The sequence below is a fragment of the Notolabrus celidotus genome, chromosome 23, assembly GCF_009762535.1.
Source record: "Notolabrus celidotus isolate fNotCel1 chromosome 23, fNotCel1.pri, whole genome shotgun sequence".
Taxonomy (NCBI): domain Eukaryota; kingdom Metazoa; phylum Chordata; class Actinopteri; order Labriformes; family Labridae; genus Notolabrus; species Notolabrus celidotus.
In genome coordinates, this window is record NC_048294.1 from 6,431,706 (window position 1) to 6,450,376 (window position 18,671).

Genomic DNA, 18,671 nt, shown 5'->3' on the forward strand with positions numbered 1-18,671 from the left:
AAAATATGAAGCATATGTGGAAATGCTAAAAAATGCAGTTCATTGAGTGTCCACTAGAGGCTCTCTGCAGAAACACCAGAAACCACATGCACACCCATTCAACAAAGACGATCTTTGCAGCAGAAATAAACATGTTTACAGCTTGGTTCAAAGAATGGCTTCAGTCTGAGAGCTAATTTCTCCATCGGCACACACTGTACAGGGTGAATTTTTCTGTAACACGTTATTTTTTAAGATATTAAACTTACGAAATTTGCCCAAATAAGGTCATTGCTGACTTGATTGATAGGCGGGCACTCTGTAGCTGTTAGCGAAAAGGCTAAAGGCCCGCCTCTTTAAGTTAGGTTGTGTTCAGCATTTCCAATATGGCACCCGTTAACACTCGGCTTCAGGAACAGACAGGTGACGTCACGGATACTGCGTCCATTTTTTGTACAGTCTATGCTAAAGAAGGCTGAGAAGAGGTCAAAGGTCAGTCCGCACCTGTGTTGTTGATGGCGTGTGTCCACAGCAGGTGGGCGATGTCGTGAGTCCAGGCCACTTTCCCGTCCTGGTCTTTGGCCTGCAGCGTGATGCAGTCTTTGGTTCGCGGAGCCTGTCGGACCCAAATCTCAAACTTGGTCCCCTCCTCCCCGACGCTCTGGGTCAGACCCATCTCACCCATCTGCAGAGAGGGGAGGACAAGAACGTCAAAATCAAGAGAAAGAATGGACAGAACTCAACAGTGTTGGAGGAAGAGGAGATAAACTTGAGATGATGTGTGTGAAACAGAGACAGACTGTGTGTGTGTGTGTGTGTGTGTGTGTGTGTGTGTGTGTGTGTACCTTGATGCTGTGTTTGTAGCTGTAGGTGGTGCGTCCCGGACTGGGGCTCTTGTGTTTGGTGAAGATGACAAAGTGCTGGTAGAGGAAAACACTCCTGATGCCCGCGCGCTTCCTCCGAGCGCCCCCGCACACCGTCAGCTCGCCCTGGCGCACTAGCTCGCCTCGCTCTGCCACGGGGATCTAAAACACACACACACACACACACACACACACACACACACACACACACACACACACACACACACAGTCAGGATTCCCTTAAAGTGGCCTCTGGCACAGGCTCAGGGCCTTCATGTACAACAGATAGCATCTTCATTTTCATACTGAGAGGGTGTTTAGCTCTGGGTTGAGCTTTTTAATAACAGTGTGTTTGCTTGTGGGTTGAATTGTTTCACCTTTTCTTACCTAGTTGTGTTTGATTAACAAATTCTGATTACTTTAAAAGACAATTTAAAGGGCCAGTACACTTAATCTGAAACTTAAAGGTAAAAGTACTTTATCAGGGGCACTGTTGGGCTAGCAGTCTAAGTGCCCCACGTATAAAGGCTATAGTCCTCGGCGCAGAGGTCGCTGGTTCAACTTCCGGCGGGTCAACCATTCACTGCATGTCTTCCCCCCACTCTCTACTCCCCACATTTCCTGTCTCTCTTCAGCTGTCCTGTCAATAAAGGCAGAAAAGCCCAAAAATATAACTTATAAAAAAATAAAGTACTTTATTAAACCCCCATGGGCGAAATTCAATTTTTATGATCATGCTATACACACACATAGTTTGATATACATACAATCATGCACAAACATGCTATGGACATGAACTTAGGAGTGATGTCAGAGTGTGGAGGCTGCCATCAACCAGTGCCACCAAGGAGTTGGGGGTTCAGTGCCTTGCTCAAGGGCACCTCGGCAGAGCCACGGTAAAATGGACCAGCACCTCTCCAGCCACCGGTCCATATGCCAAACTTTTTCCACTCTGGGACTTGACCCTGTGACCCTCCGATTCCCAAGCCAAGTCCCTGTGGACTTAGCTACCGCCGCCCCAAAGTCCCAAGTCTTCAAAAAAGTTGTGGGTAACTTTTTTTGTAAGTTATATTTTTGGGCTTTTTCGCCTCTATTGACAGGACAGCTGAAGAGAGACAGGAAACAGGGGGAGTAGAGAGTGGGGGAAGACATGCAGGCCGGGAGCGACCTCTGCGACGATGGCTATAGCTCCGATACCTGGGGCGCTTAGACCGCTAGGCCACCAGCGCCCCTGTGGATAACTTTATAACCAAGCTAAAGCTTCTTTGGACTCTGAATATTTACCTTAATTTTAAGGAAAAAAAAAGAACTTTTAATTTGAAAAACAGCCAAAAAGACTGTAGAGATTCTGACTTCACCAGGATGCTCGCTTTGTGTCGGATCTCGGCTGTTTTAAGACATTCCCATTACTAAACAAGACGATTTAAAGGGCCGGTACACTTAATTTGAAGCTGAAAGTCTTCATAAAAGTTGTTGTTTACTTTTTAACCAATCTTTTTAACTAATATTTGTATATTTACTTTCAGTCCTGTTTTCATTTGGAAAAAATAACAGACTTTTAATTTGAAAAACAGCCACAAAGACTGAAGAACTGAAGGGATTGATTGTGAAGTCTTTAGAAAAGGACAAACTAGTTAGTAGTAATTATCAATGTGCATGCATGGTGACATTCTGACTTCACCAGGATGCTCGCTTTGTGTCTGATCTCTACAGTTTTTTTTGTTTTAAGTTGTATTTTGGGGCGTTTCTGACTTTATTGATAGGACAGCTGGAGATGGACAGGAAATGTGGCGAGTAGAGAGAGGGGGAGGACATGCAGGAAATGGTCAAGGCTGGGAATCGAACCGGGGAACTCTGTGACAAGGACTATAGCCTCTGTATGTGGGGCGCTTGGACCGTTAGGCCACCAGCGCCCCAGGATCTCGGCTGTTTAAGAAATTCCGATGACTATACAAGCCGATTTAAAGAGCCGGTACACTTAATTTGAAACCGAAAGTCTTCATAAAAGTTGTTGTTTACTTTTTAACCAAACAAAAGCTTCTTTGGTCTTTGAATATTTACTTTCTTTCCTGTTTTCATTTGAGAGAGAAAAAAAGGACTTTTAATTTGAAAATCAGCCACAAAGACTGAAGAACTGAAGAGATTGATTGTGAAGTCTTTAGAAAAGGACAAAGCAGTTTTATTATTATCAATGTGCATGCATGGTGACATTCTGACTTCACCAGGATGCTCGCTTTGTGTCGGATCTCGCCTGTAATTGGCTGGCTGAGTCACGTCTTTTGTAAAAATGTGACTCCTTTGTTCATGTCAATTACAGAGTGAGGAGACTTGTCACAACTCTCATCAGAGGGGCCAGAGAAGTCACATTTTACTTAAAGCTCCTCGATGAGGACTCGAAAACAAACAGGGACGCTGATATTGAGCGAAACTGCTCTGCTATAAAAATAAAATCACAAATAATTTACCTGCAATCAGTCACACAGGACTTTTTATTTTTAAACCTGGAGAGATGTGAGGGTCATGATGTAAGTGAAGCTTCACACATATTATGAACACCTACATCCACACTCACACGCACACACACACACACATACCTGCACTAATAGGGTGTTTTTTTTTCGAGGAGAGGTTTTTCAGAGCAATTTGGAGGAGCACAATGGGAGTGTTTGTGCTGCTGTAATCTGTGTGTGTGTGTGTGTGTGTGTGTGTGTGTGTGTGTGTGTGTGTGTGTGGGAGTTGATCATTTGTCACGACTAGCTCTGAATGATAGCGCTGTGTCAGAGAAGCACAATGTGGAGTAAGAGGATGAGGTGTTTTCTGGGGTTTTTGGAAACAGGTTAAAGCTTTATTTTGAAATTTGTGTTACAGTAAGAGAAAAGGAGAGGAAGACAGTCTCTTAGGTGTGTGTTTGAGGAAAATAACAACATCTTTTCTCCTGATTTAATTTGAAATCTTTGTTTCTTTTGTTTATGTTTGCTAAAGAATATTTTATCATTGGAAGAAATCTGGATTCTAGGAGCACGAAAGATTCAGGCGATCATGTTTTCACGTGGATTTCTTGTTTGCACACACTCTAAAACAGAGTTGTTGTGTCTTCTAATTTAAGGAGATGTTGATTAATGTAATTCATTATAAAGGTGTGAGCAGGAGACCTCTTTCTGAAGCTGAAACTTCACTGAGCTTCTGTATATGCACTCCAAAGGATTCCTCTGAAGCACCCTTTCAACTTTTAGCTTTTTATATTCAAATTAAACTCTTAAAAATTCTCTAACAAACTGTAAATAAAGAGCTCAACATAAAAGTTATAAAAGTGATCAAACAGTTCCATCTCTCTCGGCTGCCTGACCTCATCATCGCGACTTACTTTCTTCCCCCCCTCTAAGAAAAGAAACTTCAGTCAAACTTGCAGAGTCACAAACTGGGACAGGCGCTCTCACCGGACATCCCGCGATGAGGTCACTGGCCCGGAGGTCCTCGCCGTGTCGCTGGGCGTGTCTCAGGATGGAGAGGGCGGAGTCAGAAGCCGGGTTTATGCCTCCCAGCTCCTCCAGGGCCTCGCAGTACTGCTCCAGTCTCTGAGTGGGAGCCTGGAGGCAGTGAGGGAAGGAGAGAGGGGAGAGGGGGGAGGCTGCGGGGAGTTTGGACTGAGAGAGGAGGAGGGAGAGAGAGAAGAGGTGAAATGTCAGACTTTGTTTACTTTTAAGGTGGCTCAGTTTTTAGAGTTGAAACTAAAGTCACACCTACAATGAGTGGTGTACAAGTTATGGTTCCTCTGCATATGAGGAAATGTGTTTTTTAAAATGTATATATTACACTACTTTTAGTGCTCTATATTATGACATGTCATAAACGAACACCTTCAAAATAAAAGCCTCTCTGTGTGAAAATGTAAGTTTTCTTATAAGTAACTCCGAAAGTGAAGGACTATTTTATTTTAATTTTAGATTTAATTATTATTATTCTCATTTATAATTTTTCGATTTATTAATATTGATTCAATAATCACAGTTCATTTTCTTAATTTGATTAACTATTCATTTATTTCTTAATTTATTTGATTATTTGTATTATTCAACATGTTTGATGTCTACATATTTTTCATTTAAACTTAAAAACAAATGTAAAATATTCAATTTTTACTAATAAAAACAAACATTTGGACAAATGACAAAAACAAACTTCATGAGAATATTACAGATTATTGAGGATAGTGAACAAAAGCTGTTTAATAGCTGTTCCTCACTCTGACATCCCTCCCTAAGTGCATGTCCACTGCATGTCCCCCCTTGGGGACTAATAAAGTACGTTTCTTAAAATGAAATTTAAACAAGTATTTGCAAGGATAAAAATACTTAAACACATTACTTGCTCAAACTGTTGTCTTTCGTTGACAGGTGTCTTTAAACGTGCATGTTTACGTCTTTTAAGAGCTTTTAATGTGTGATAAAGATTAACTTTTGGCGTATATCAATCCCATAACGATCATCTATTGCCTGAGGAAAATAAAGCCTCTAGGATGATGGCAAAAATCTCTGTATTTCCAATGAAACAAGCCGTCTACGATCAACCTCTTACAGCCAAGACTTCCTTTTGCATGCACAGGACCTTAGCATGCAAACAGGACGTTAGCGACTTGAGAAGCAACCGCGTGTTGAAATCAAAAGCTGAATGACCCCTCCAAATGTGTCTGCAAAATTAACATAACCATTAGTTGGTCTGTTACATCCCCTAGAGTAGTCAGCAGGGGTCTCAGCTTCACTGCAAACAGTAAGTTACACCGAGGCTTCACTCTGGCTTGTTTCAGGACATATCTATTTGCACTGAGATTAATATATGGTTGTCAGATTACAGCTGATGGGAGACGACATGCCATAACTATTGACTGTGTTCTGCCTGCTTTTAATGTCAATAGTGATTGGTCAGTGATACTCAATTAGAAAACAGAGCACTTCATTTTTAATGTAGAATCTGAAAATAGAGATTGCATTTTTGTATTCATGAAAACATGGTTGAAGTCATTTAAGCCTGGAGTTGTCAATCTAGAGATAAAAAGCATTTTACCGCATGAATATATCTATTTCAGCTACTTTCTCAGTAAAATCTTATCCTCCTCTTTTGTTCTACTGGTGTCAGTAACTGTGAGAGGAACCACATGTTCTTTCCTCTCTCTTCAAATAAAAATCATCACTCCCATTTCTCAAATGGTCCCCATCATCATTCAGCCTGAACACCAGCGTCACGTCCATCAACGCCGTAATAACCATAAACCCTCCTGCAGCAGCAGCAGCAGCAGCAATAATCCACAGTGTGTTCATCTGTTTTACAGCTGCTGCAGGATGTGACTTTATCCCACGCCGCCCCCTGGTGGCGTTCTCTCAGAAATGCTGCTTTTGGAAGCACTTGAATGCAGCTTCATACATCTTCAGTGCTCTGATCTGTGCTTGTAAAGTCCTCTCTGTGATCTCTTGATGCTGTCGATGTATTAGTTTGAGATAATTGTAGCCCACGAGCTCAAATTACTTTCCCTATAATCCGCCTTTAATTGGCTTTTCTGGTGTACATTAAATATGTAATTAGCTTTACTGTATACAGCTCATTTTTTAATTGCAGCAACCGCTGAATAAAGCTACTGTAATTGGTTTGTGCTTGAGATGAGCTTCAGAATAACTCGTGATGATGTTTTAACATTGTGATTTAAGAGATTTCAGAAGAGAAAAATAACCAAATAAAAAAAATGCAACCCTGGCACCCTTATGATGTGTATAGATTTAAGAATGTTGGATAATAAGTGAGGAAATTGAGAGCCTTAATTGAATTTGTTACAAACACGAGCGGGAAAAACACTTGAAAACTCCTTGAATTTAAACTCCCATACTGTGGGAGTTTTTCAAATACAGCAGCAACATTATAAACCTCACCTTAAAGAAGTCAGCAGCCTGAGTGATGAGCGGAGAGTCCAGTTCCTGTTTGGTCCTGATGTAGTGGGAATATTGTAGAAACTGCTCCCTCTGTGAGAGAAGAGAAAAAGGGTTTTAGCAATGAAATAAATGAGACAATCATGTAAAAAAGTCTTGTTCTGAAACATGAAGTTAAACTCTTTTTACTGCTTTTAATTTGATCGATCACAGGATGAGTGACTTAGAGAAACAACAGGTCATAAGCCTTGTTTGGAAAACTTCTTCATGAAATAATTGACATAGTTTCACTTTAAAATATCAGCTTTTTAAAGTAGTTTCAGTTAATTTCTAAAACACTTTCACAGAAATGTTCAAAACTCACTATCACAGATTAAAATTAGTTTGTAGAAGTAGTTAAAAAGTTATCAATGTAGTTTCTTTTATAGACAGATGTAGGACATTGTCACCCCCTGGTGTCTGGCTACTGTATAGAGTAAACTGTCGTTCTGGTTAGTTGTAATAATGCTCTTTTATTTCCAAGTGTTCATTTTTCCATGAAGTTTTTTTAGTGGCGGTGTTCCGTAGAAAGAAGCAGTAAATTATTGCTACGTTACGGTCATTCTTTTACACGGAAGCATCATTGTGGACGGGTGAAAACGAACATTTTGAAACTAGGTCCAGAGCGTTACAATGCCATCCTTTGGGGCACCGTTGGCCTAGCAGTCTAAGCGTGTGCCCCATATACAGAGGCTATAGCCCTTGTCGCAGAGGTCACCAATTTGATTCCAGCCTCGACCATTTACTGCATGTCCTCCCCCAACTCTCTACTCCCCACATTTCCTGTCTCTCTTCAACTTTCCTGTCCATTAAAGGCAAAAATGCCCCAAAATATAAATATGAATGCAATCCTTTCTGTTGCCAAGTAAAGTTAAATAGTCATGCGCGAGTTACAGGATAATAATAATCAACATTTCTTCAAATTTAGATGCCCTATTCCAGGGTAACTCAGCGTGACAACCACACTTCATCATCCTGCCAGAAGAAGTTAGCAGTTTTCGGAAATGCTGAACTCAACCTAACTTCTGTCAAGCTAGTGTGAGGTAAAGAGGCAGGCTTTGAGCCTCCTCGCCAACAGCTACAGTGTTCCCACCTGTCAATCAAGTCAGCTGTGCCTCTCTTAATGGAAGACTCTTAATCTTAATGTCTTCGGAATTGCCGAATTTCTGCTGTAAAGATCGGCTTTTTTGAATTGGTGTGTATGTGATTTCTGATACTTCCGGAGCCAGCCTCAAGCGGACACTCAAGGAACTGCAGTTTTTAACACCTCCCTATTGGCTTCAATTCTTGCGGCAGGAGGTTACTGCTTGATCTAAACTCATAATAAAGGTAACTAATTTTCAACAGCAAAATCGACACCAAGGCTGGTCTTGAGAGACAGTAGATAACAACAGTTAGCGAACACAGCAGTGAGAGCAGAGCATTATAACCACCTGTTCACTATACATTATCCTTTACTTAGTTATATAATGCCATCTAAAAGCGGTGTGACAGTCAGTGGCTCCCTCCAACATAACATGGACTTCCTTGCTTGTTCAGTTCTTAATATTTCTCGGGGAGTTTCACAAAACATGTCTCTGTCTCTCTCTTCCCAAAGAAATATGACCCAAACTGTCTAGATTTCAATGAAGCATGAAATCTCTTATTCCCTGTCTCTAAATGTCAGACAATTCGATTTCTTCTTCAAAGCAAACTGCATTAAGATTAATCAGGCCTTTATGTAAGTTATTACATGAGGGATTTCCAGTGAAAATACCAAAAACAAAATTCTTTTAAAAGATGAGTATCATTTTTGAACTTTTTTTTAAATGAATTTGTAGTTTTTCTGATTCTGTTTAAAAGTTGCACGTTAAAAAAAGTAAAGAAGATAATCTAATTATCAGTTTTTTGTATGCAGATCCAAGCTCCTTAATTGTTGTACTTAGTACGAAAATATACATTGAATTACAGAAAATAACATGTTTTATATTTCTTTGATTTCTTCTATATAAAATACTCTTAAAACGTCATTTACTGTAGTCCCTTAGTCCTTTTATCTTCCACCCTGCAGGACTTACATATTTACTGAAGCAGTCCTGTTGCAACAAGCTCTGCACGAGAGCGCCCTCCATTGCTGGGAGCAGGTTCTGCGAGTGGAAGGAGCTCAGACTTGACCAGTTGGGGAAAAGTGTGTCCGCTTTCCCTCTGATGGAGGCCGGGGTGTCTGAGAGCTCCAGTAAGGGGAGGTATGTCTCCTCTACACCCTTCAGGACGGTTACATACTGCCTCTCTGAACTCAGCATCCGGCACCAGAGCAGGTACAGCTTACTGCAGGATGGAAGGGAGGACAGGGAAGGAAAATTGGGGAAATAGTTGAGTGAATTGGGAAAAGAGAAACAAAGATGGGAGAAAGAAGAGAGGAGGAAGTAGGGGGTAATATATCAGTACAAAGTGGACAGAGATCAAAGTGTTCCTATTGATTCAATTATCTCAGATTGCATGCCGACTGATTGAATTATGCTGAAAGAGACTCTTGAAGTACAAAGTAATCCTAAAATTGATGAATGACTTCTCCTTTTCATCTAAGCCCGGCCTCTCCGATGTAATTTAACATATCGGTCTTGTTTTGAAGCTTTCGAGAAACTTCTACGGCTCATTTTCCCAAAACAGGAAAGAAGATCAGGGATGCAAAAAAGTCACCATCACAAACTCACCTCTGTGAGCCTGAACCAGTTCGATCTGTCCCTGTCTCTCTGTCAGTCCTCCCTAGCAGCACATGCTGCCTTGGCGAACCCGTGTGATCTACCACCTCCTTGCTGCTGACTTCCACGCCTCGAATCAACACCCCACCACCAACACTTCCTCCTCCGCCGCCTCCTCCTCCTCCACCTCCACCACCGCCCCATCCAGGTATCGCTGCAGCCATGCTTGTGGCAATAACCGGATCAGCTATCGCCCGTCTACCAAGCCAGGACATGGGGGAGTTACGGCTGGGCCCTCCTACAGGGGAATCCGGTTTTGGGGTGGCTGCGCCTCTGCGGGGAGCTAGAAGAGCCTGAAGGTCAAAGCTGGGGTGGCGTTTCCTGGGGGGCTTTGGGGGTAGTGGGGTATCGGTGGGCTGTAAGAGAAAGAGAAAGCAAAATTTTTGGGGGTTAATTGCCAGTTTAACAAGACACAACCTGCGTACAACTTTATCTTCAGTTTCCACAGAAAACACTAGATACCAATCTGTTGTCTGCGCTTGTTTACATCGGTGTAGTAGGGTATCATACACGCCATATGGCCACATTTCAAGAAATAATGAAGCAACAACTTACACTTTTCTTTGCAGGATTTAGAAGATTCTGCAAAAATTTCCCTCCTCCTGTCCCGCCTGATCCTCCTCCGACTCCTCCCCCTGATCCCTCCTTCTTATTCCCTTTATCCTCTCCGATCTTCAGCGTGGAGCACGTCTGTGGCCTGAACAGCGAAGCCAAAGATCCCCAAGACTGAAGCCCCCCATCTCCTCCTCCAGCTCCCAATCCCCAGTCCCCCTCCCCTTCAGGTCCCATCAGATCCCACAGGCTGCTTGCGGACGGTGTCTTCGGCTTCCCCTGGCCCTGATTCTGGTTCCTGTCTGGCTGGAGGAACCGGGGTTTAACTTGCGCTACAGTCCGCTGGTAACGCTCAACAGTGTGAGTCCAGAGATCCAGGAGCTGCCCGCCACCCAGCTCTATGGCTAAGGAGCGGGCATCCTGGAAACGGGACGGAGGGATCGGAGGGAGGGAGGCGAGAGGGCAGGTGGTAGAAGAAGAGACGGGGGAGGTGGAGACTGCATCACACCACTGGGTGGCCTGAGCAGAAGACAGGAAAGAAGACATGACTCGTATTTGCCTTCAGGAAGATCTGAAACCATTAGTGTGTTCATAATTTCCTGTGTGCATAACAAGACGCCTTCCTGTGCCGGATTACCTCAGTCAGCGTGGACAGCAGCCTCTGTGTGTTGTCCAGGGTGGTCCAGCAGTCAGACAGACAGTGGGACATGTCTCTCAGTTTCTCCCTGACTGGAGGAAGTCGGATCTGGACGTCGCTCAGGCCTGCCCAGTCCAGCTCGCACCAGCCCTCCAAATCACTGAGCACGGACAGAGTCTCACTGTGAAGATCCTAAAGAGTTCAAGAAGATCAACTGTCAGGTCCTGAATACACTTGGGAATCTGTCCTACATGAGTTTAAAGAACAATATGCCACCATGTAAAACACATCTGTTTGCATTTTAAAGATCTTCTGATTGACTCAGGGTAACACACTTAAGGGTTTTGCCTGGCTAATGGGTAATCCTTAAAACATGACAGTCATGGTTTGTAACACACATGTCAAATGACATATGGAAAGCCAAAGTGAAACATGATCTACTGGGTTCAGTGCAAGAAAAGAGGAAACCTAGTTTAAATCAATTATAAAGAACTAACAGTCTAGCTAGCTAACTCTGTTACATAACCTCGTCAATCAGTGTGCGCTGCAAATTGTTCCATTTCTCTGGATAGGGATAAAAACAAGACAAAACAATATGCTAGTGTTGCTTGTTTCAACTTTCAAACTTTATCGCACAGTTCTCTTGGGCAAAAGACCATTGTGGGATTAGCAAGCTAACATGGCCAAATTTTGCTAGCTAAGCAGCAAAAGTGTTGTGAGTCACGATTTGGATGTGCTTGAGGTTGGAGAGATGAAATACTTTAGAGGAAGAAAACTGGTGAACAGAGTATAGAATAAAACAACTTGAATATTTTTGAGACTCAACAAATCCTGGTCTTCATTGAGACCCGGAAGCTAGCATATGAGAGGAACTCTGTTCAATAGACTGCAGAGGCTAGTTTAGAGCAGCTAGCATGAAACATGTTTGACAGCATTAAATCATAGAAGCTAGCTTAGAGCCAATAGCATAAATTACATTTGACTACACTGAGTAACAGAAGCTAGTTTAGAGCAGCTAGCATAAAAGACGTTTGACTGCACTGAGTGAAAAAAGCTATTTAAAGCAGGTAGCATGAAAGTTGTTTGACAACACCAAGTAACAGAGGCTAGTTTGGAGCAGCTAGCATACATGAAATTTGACTACAGAGTAACAGAAGCTAGTTACAGAAGCTAGCATGAAATACATTTGACTACACTGTGTAATATAAGCTAGTTAGAGCAGCTAGCATGAAAGAGGTAGCTGGACTTTGTGTCTCTAACTCTCAAAGAGAGCTAAATGTAAGCAAAAACAATAACATATCTTTAAAAATATTTTTTTCATCCACCTTGCGTATCATTAGCTAAACAACTGGGGACTGTGAACTCTAGGCATTTACAACATAAAGGTAAAAGTTAAAATGTGTAACATTAAGCTAGCTTATGCAGAGAAGAGCCATCTAGTCAGCAATGGTACTCAGAAATCCATCCATCCATCCATTATCTTGACCGCTTATCCCGTTAGGGGTCATGGGGGGCTGGAGCCTATCCCAGCTGGCTTCGGGCGGAAGGCAGGGTACACCCTGGACAGGTCGCCAACCTATCACAGGGCTAACACAGAGAGACAGACAACCATTCATGCACACACTCACACCTACGGGCAATTTAGAGTGACCAATCAACCTGAGCATGTTTTTGGATTGTGGGAGGAAGCCGGTGTACCCGGAGAGAAGCCACGCATGCACAGGGAGAACATGCAAACTCCACACAGAAAGGCACCCGCCCGGCCGGGGATTCGTCCCAGGAACCTTCTAGCTGTGAGGCAACAGCGCTACCCACTGCACCACTGTGCAGCCTTACTCACAAATATTAAATACAATTTGAACTTTTTTATACACCTAAAATTTGTTTAGCTAACATTAGCTTAGTAAGCTAGTGGCCATGCCAGACTAAGTATGGCTGTTGCAGAAAAAGTGCATATAGTTGTGTAGCTACTGATTAAAGTGCATTCAAAGTCTTGAAGTCAACTTTTTTAGGTAGAATTTTTGTTAATAGTTTAAAGGTTAGCTTCAGAGTTTTATGTGAATGTATATTTGTTATCTATTACTATAATGGTGTTATGCAAATGGTGGTTGTGAGCCAAATACATTAAAATGCATATTCTAACAAGAAATTGCACAAATTGGCAAAAATGATACAACTCTTGAACGTATATCAGTATGAATACATTTGAAGGTAACATCAGTGTCGTTATAGCAAATACTTCACTAAACACATTAATTAGAACCAAATGCTCACGTTGGCAGTTTCTCTGAACGTCTTGAATTTCTGCTGTTTGAGTGAGAGCCTGCTGAGGGACAGAGGAGGGTCCTTGTAGTTTTCCAGCTGGGACTGGACTTGCTCAATCTCCTTATCACACTGTGGGAAGAGACAGAGAGGACAGAGGGGGTGAGAGGAGGACATAGACATTTACTCAACGTCAAAAAATGGTGAGGAAATTGAAATTTAGAGAGGAGTTGAGTCATTTAGATGGAGCAGAGAAAAAGGGGTGAGGAGTCACTTAGAAAAACCTAGTTCACATGAAAAACATTAGCTAATTCCAGATTTGGGTCCAGAGGAAAGGACAAAGCAAGTCATTTTTTGGAAATTGAGCAAGTTGACAAACACAGGGTAGCCAAGCCATAATGTATAACCTCAAACAAGCAATCAAAACCTTGAAAACCTTAAGAAAATGTTTACTATATGACCAAATCAGAGGTTGGAGAAGTATGGTTGTTTTTCATTGACTTCTATGATCGTTTTTTTTAAAGTGAAGTTGCCCCCTACTGGTCAGACGACAGAATACAGGCTCACAAGGGCTCCACTTTTCAGTCCTGCACTTCTTTGATGCCACCTATCTGAGAGGCAAGCTAACAGGAGAATAAAACCACACTCCCTCCTCCCTCCCACACCTTTTCCAGTTTGTCCACCAGTCCTGCCAGTCTTCCCAGAGCCTCCAGGTCGCGCCCCCTTTGGTTGGACACTCGAACCAACCGATGGAGGTTATCATCCACGCTGTCGTAGAGTTTGGAGGTCGAGGCGAGAGCGGCCCTGATGGGGGGGAAAGTGAGAAAAGAGTGCGAGTGATAATGACTTTTTTTTTTCTTTCCGTCTTTTATTCAAGTTCTAATTAAAGTGAGGACTTGTCGTTGCCATGAATCACAGATGGTAGAAATGTTGTTATTATGGAGAACAAAAAAAAAAGCCCTGCAGACCAACTGTCAGACAGAAAAGGGAATCAAATCAGCAATCAGCTCGCACTTGTATTTGGCCTATTTTCTCGCACAGACGGAGCCAGAACTCATTACTGGATGAGAAGAGGAGCTACAAATACAGCAGTTTTTAGATCATCTTAAAGCTGTAGTCACACAAACAAACAAGCTGCAGGGCTCTGTCGTCCTTTTTCTGCATTTTTTCATGTGTTTGCTTGGAAAAAACAACAAGTCTGTGTTCATGATGAGGAGTATTTTTAACCCCTGAGTAATCTTGACACAAAAAACTGAGAAGGCAAAGGACACACTGATTCCTTTTCCTGCCCCTTGGGACCACACGTTGCTTTGTGTGTGTGTGTTTCTACTGAGAGTTTACTCAATTAGAAATGTTGGGTTTGTCATGAAGTTTTTACTTCAATAGCTTGTGCCTTATTTACTGTACAAGCAAGAAAACGGGTCCAAATATACCGTTATTATCTGTGTATGTGCAGAGACAAACTCAGGTACTGTAGAAAAAACACATACACCTCTAAATCTGTCCTTTATTGTAACATATTCATAAATAATCAACATTTTTTTAGGCTTTCTGTAACCTCTTTTCATAGTTTTATCTGTCACTTGTTTCGCGATGCATTCACTGACTGTAGTAATATTCAGTTTTACAGCAACAGTGGGAAATAGATGATTATGTTTTCATTCTTTGGTCCATAACTCCAACTATAAGCTGCATGTTTGTATTAAAAGGTGGGATAAATATATTATGCATAATGGCTTTCTGGTACCTGCAGTCAGGTGACTTCTGTGCCAGCCCAGTCGCGCTATTGGTGAGCCCTGCAAGCCAAGCCCCGCCCCTTTGCTGCAGTTCGGTGACACGCTGGTCGGCCAGCACACTCGCCATGAGCTGTCGGTGTTTATCGATGCTCTGAGGAACAGCCTGAGGAAGACAAAGATGCTTGTTATTGTTTTTCTTTCCTCATTATTTTCGCAAATCCATCTCAGAAATGTCAAAATACAAAAAAAAAATCAAAGGAAAAAGCTCTTCATCCCAAACTTCAGTACCTTGATGTTGTCTGGCATCGGCTCAGTGTCCAGAGACTGCAGTGCTTCTGCCAGCAGTGAGAGGGCGCTCTCACAGCGCTCTGTCAGACTCTCCAGGCTCTGCAGGAGAGAAAAGACAAAACAAATGATTTTAAAACCTGAGAGTTTGTGTTGGTATTCAATCATTAAGAGTGAAACAGACACAGGTTAATCCATGAAATCTTCTTCAATCCCTTCAAATCATCCTCTCTCTTTAAGTCCATGAGAGAGGTCAGGGAGAGAGCAGAGGACAGGGGGATGTTTTTATCTGTTTGGATAAAGTAACGTAAACCGTCTGCTACAAAGCCATTAAGAGTCCTTCAGATGCTTCTCAGACTTTCTCTCTTGATTTGTCCTCCACACCCAGTCCATCACAAATGTTTGACATCATAGACCACCACCAGATGACTGCTCTCTCAGCCAACATGCTGTTATCTGAGCCTCCTCCTTCTCCTCTGTAAACTGTGCCTCCTCCTGATATCCCCCCTTCATTTTTCCTGGTTGAACTCAAACACAAGACAGGCAGAAAACAGACTTTTGTTTGTGTTAACTTAAAGGAGACCTCTGACGCTGATGTGTAATTTAATTCATACTGTAAATACAATGTTTAATGTCAATATTAAACCTGAAAGCTACACGGATGATGGCGTAATCCCTGAACATGTTTTTCTGGCATCTCTGAACGCCAGTCTCTGCCATCCTGTTATGACCATGTTGAAGGACACGGAAGCTGGACAGTCCGTTTCCACTCACTCTTTTTCTCCACTCTGCACTTTGTTGACTCAGTAAGTCTCGGAAAGTTCCTCGAAAGTGTTGCCACGTCTTCGCTGTTTGTGCTCAGTTCTTCACCGACAACTCCTTTTTTAACAAAGACCAATACGAGCCGGATTTGTGTCTCAACTGTGTTTCAACGTCCTTTACAACCATGCTTTATTACTAACAACCCTCCTGTGGGAAATACTTCGTCTTGATTGGACAAAACTCCATAAAAAATTGAGCATAGCTTTAGTTTAGGTACAGAACATCAGCTGTGGGCTCCTATCAGCTGATAGCTCAGCTGGTTACATGTGACTGGCAAATAGCAAATCGCCTATATTGCCTCAGCCTGCCTTGTCTTGCTGCTCCCCCTGCAAACCGCTTTACAACCCACCTCCACCCCAGCTCCTCCTTTCTGCTGTGTCTGATTGTACCAGTGTCATACGTATTGTCACTGATGCCCGCTCTGATCTGTACCCCGGGGGTCTTTGCTGCTGCTCTCCCTGCCTTGACTTTTCCTGTATGCACATGAAAGAGAAAGGGAGGTGTGCTCTCCCTGCCTCAGGCATTGCCCAAGTACGTAGGCCACAAGCTTTAAGCAACATAAAAGCAGGTAATGTAAGAATAGTTACTGTATTCGGAGGTAGCGTTGTCACTAACGGATAGCCTCAGTTGTTTTTTGTAAAGGCATAACTTTAGGGTTGTTTCGTGAACAATAAGTATGGGTGGGCGATATGGCCTCAAAACTATGTCACGATATTTCAAGAAAATTTGTGAGAACGATATATATGACGATATTTTACTTTATTTTAACCGTCTAAAAAAATCTTTATTTTAAAAATAATTTTAATTAATTTTAAGGTCAATTTTTATGTCTTTTAAAATATGTTTTATTTTTCTGCCCATGTAAAGCACTTTGTAATCTGGCTTTTGAAAAGTCCTCTGTAAATAAAACTACTATAATTATTATAATCATTATTATTTTCCATCAAAGCATTAACTTTTTTTGTCCACCTGTCACTGTGACTTGGGGGTTCCAAAACCTACCAGCTACTCATTATTTTTATAGGTCAAATTGTTCAACCAATAACATTGTGTGATGGCGTGTAATATAATAAACAAGGCTTTTAATATGCAAGTAATATGTTGAAATTTAAAGCTAAAGCTATTTTATCCCATGTACACTACCACTCAAAAGTTTGGACACACCTTCTCATTCAAGGGTTTGCATTTATTTTAATTATTTGAAACACTGTAGATTAATACCGAAGACATCAAAACTATGAAAGAACATATATGGAATTATTTACTGAACAAAAAAGTGTTAAACAAAGCAGAACATATTTTATATTTTATATTCTGTAAAGTAGCCCCCTTTTTCCTTCACGACAGCTTTGCACACTCGTGGTATTCTCTCAGTCTGCTTCATGAAGTGGTCTCCTGGAATGGTTTCTAATTAACATGAGCCTTGTCAAGAGTTCATTTGTAGAATGACTTGCCTTCTTAATGTGTTTGAGACCATCAGTTGTGTTGTTCAGAGGTAGGGTTAGCACACAATGGATAGCCCTATTTGACTACTGTTGTAATCCAGATTATTTCATAGTTTTGATGTCTTCAGTATTTAATAAATTAAAATATATAAAAACCATTGAACGAGAAGGTGTCCAAACTTTTGACTGGTAGTGTATATCGTGGATGGTCTGATATGGCGCAGTCCTACTACAAAAAGCTGTGAGAAACGTAAGCAGTGTCTAACTTTATACCACTTTAAAGCAGCCAAAATGAAGTGTTTCAGGCAGAGACTGAAGACCGCTGAGGTGAGGGTTGTAAAATAAATAAGGAGTGTTTTGAGCTGCAAAGCTGCTCTTTAGGTGTCCCAGACTGACTTAATTAAAGGTGAAAATGAGTATAATAAGGAGCACTAAGGATGAGATTATAGGTGTCCTTTGATTACCAAAACAAAAAAGTCATCACTTTGGGATGGATGTTGAGTTTCCTCCAAGATGCTCTGAACCTTTGCCCAAGATTTCTAAGTTAGGCATTGGGAGATTTTAACACTCAAACTGACACTTCAATCTTTATATAATACTATAGATTTAAACTGGATATATATGTGTATATTAGACCCAAACTGCCAGGTTGGCGATCTTGTCTTATCTAATTGAATCATACTCCTCTTTTCCCGCCTTATCTCTCGTATCTCATGTTATCACACTAATCCATCATAAACGTCTGCAGTGATCCTCTCCTCCTCAGTCTCCTCTTTAGCACTCTCAGATCAGTAGATCCTTTTGCTCGGCTGCCAAAGAAAAGGCAGGAGCACTACAAAACCTGGAGATGACATTTGAGAGAAAGCAGACTTGGATGAAACGAACTCACCAGTCTGAAGACCAGCCAGTCTGCATGACAGTGTGTGAAGTCCCCGTCCATCTCTGAGGGCAGCTGCTGCTTGTCCACGTGCTGCTGAAGGACTCCTGTTCCTCGGACTGTGTGGACCTGGGGATTAAGAGGCAGGATTATGAAAGTGTAAGAAAACAGACAAATCTTTAATGTGGATTTGAGCATAAAAACAGAGCGCTTTAATGTTTCCAAACATTCCTGTGTTTAACACAGAATGGAGAGCTGACAATATTTTGCAGACTTGGCATCAGATTAAGACCCTTTGACATTTTCACGTCTTATAAAAAAGAAAGGAAGAAGAGAAACATATGTTCTTCTTCTACACTTGCGTAATGTCAGCTATTAATTCACCCACAGGGATAAAAATAATTACCATCAAATATCAAACGGGCCCAGAAATGCACGGCGCAGCTTCAACAGCTGTGTTTCTCCAGCTCTGCTTTTGGGTGAGATTTTCCTTTTGATTTGAAATGTTTGAGAACAAA

The 18,671-nt window shown here is 41.8% G+C and overlaps 1 protein-coding gene and 1 long non-coding RNA gene across 3 annotated transcripts in view; one reads left to right on the top strand and one right to left on the bottom strand.

The window, feature by feature from the left end:
• The window catches only part of LOC117807341, a 117,870-nt gene extending 107,395 nt beyond the window's left edge, over positions 1 to 10,475 (top strand). Inside the window, exon 4 of one of the 2 annotated variants that reach the window (XR_004629951.1) lies at positions 10,107 to 10,475. This is a non-coding gene — a long non-coding RNA (uncharacterized LOC117807341). Of the gene's footprint in view, positions 1 to 4,225; positions 4,464 to 10,106 lie in introns of those variants that run through there. The other variant, XR_004629952.1, reaches the window with a different exon arrangement.
• The window catches only part of arhgef40 (Rho guanine nucleotide exchange factor (GEF) 40), a 53,127-nt gene that overhangs the window by 10,822 nt on the left and 23,634 nt on the right, over positions 1 to 18,671 (bottom strand). Inside the window, exons 11-23 of the mRNA XM_034676591.1 lie at positions 18,166 to 18,282; positions 15,013 to 15,111; positions 14,736 to 14,887; positions 13,654 to 13,792; positions 13,001 to 13,120; positions 10,727 to 10,918; positions 10,093 to 10,608; positions 9,490 to 9,893; positions 8,854 to 9,103; positions 6,761 to 6,850; positions 4,280 to 4,486; positions 825 to 1,004; positions 484 to 664 (exon numbers count right to left, since the gene is read on the bottom strand). Coding sequence (XP_034532482.1) covers positions 484 to 664; positions 825 to 1,004; positions 4,280 to 4,486; positions 6,761 to 6,850; positions 8,854 to 9,103; positions 9,490 to 9,893; positions 10,093 to 10,608; positions 10,727 to 10,918; positions 13,001 to 13,120; positions 13,654 to 13,792; positions 14,736 to 14,887; positions 15,013 to 15,111; positions 18,166 to 18,282 — 2,647 coding nt within the window. The remainder of the gene's footprint in view (positions 1 to 483; positions 665 to 824; positions 1,005 to 4,279; positions 4,487 to 6,760; positions 6,851 to 8,853; positions 9,104 to 9,489; positions 9,894 to 10,092; positions 10,609 to 10,726; positions 10,919 to 13,000; positions 13,121 to 13,653; positions 13,793 to 14,735; positions 14,888 to 15,012; positions 15,112 to 18,165; positions 18,283 to 18,671) is intronic.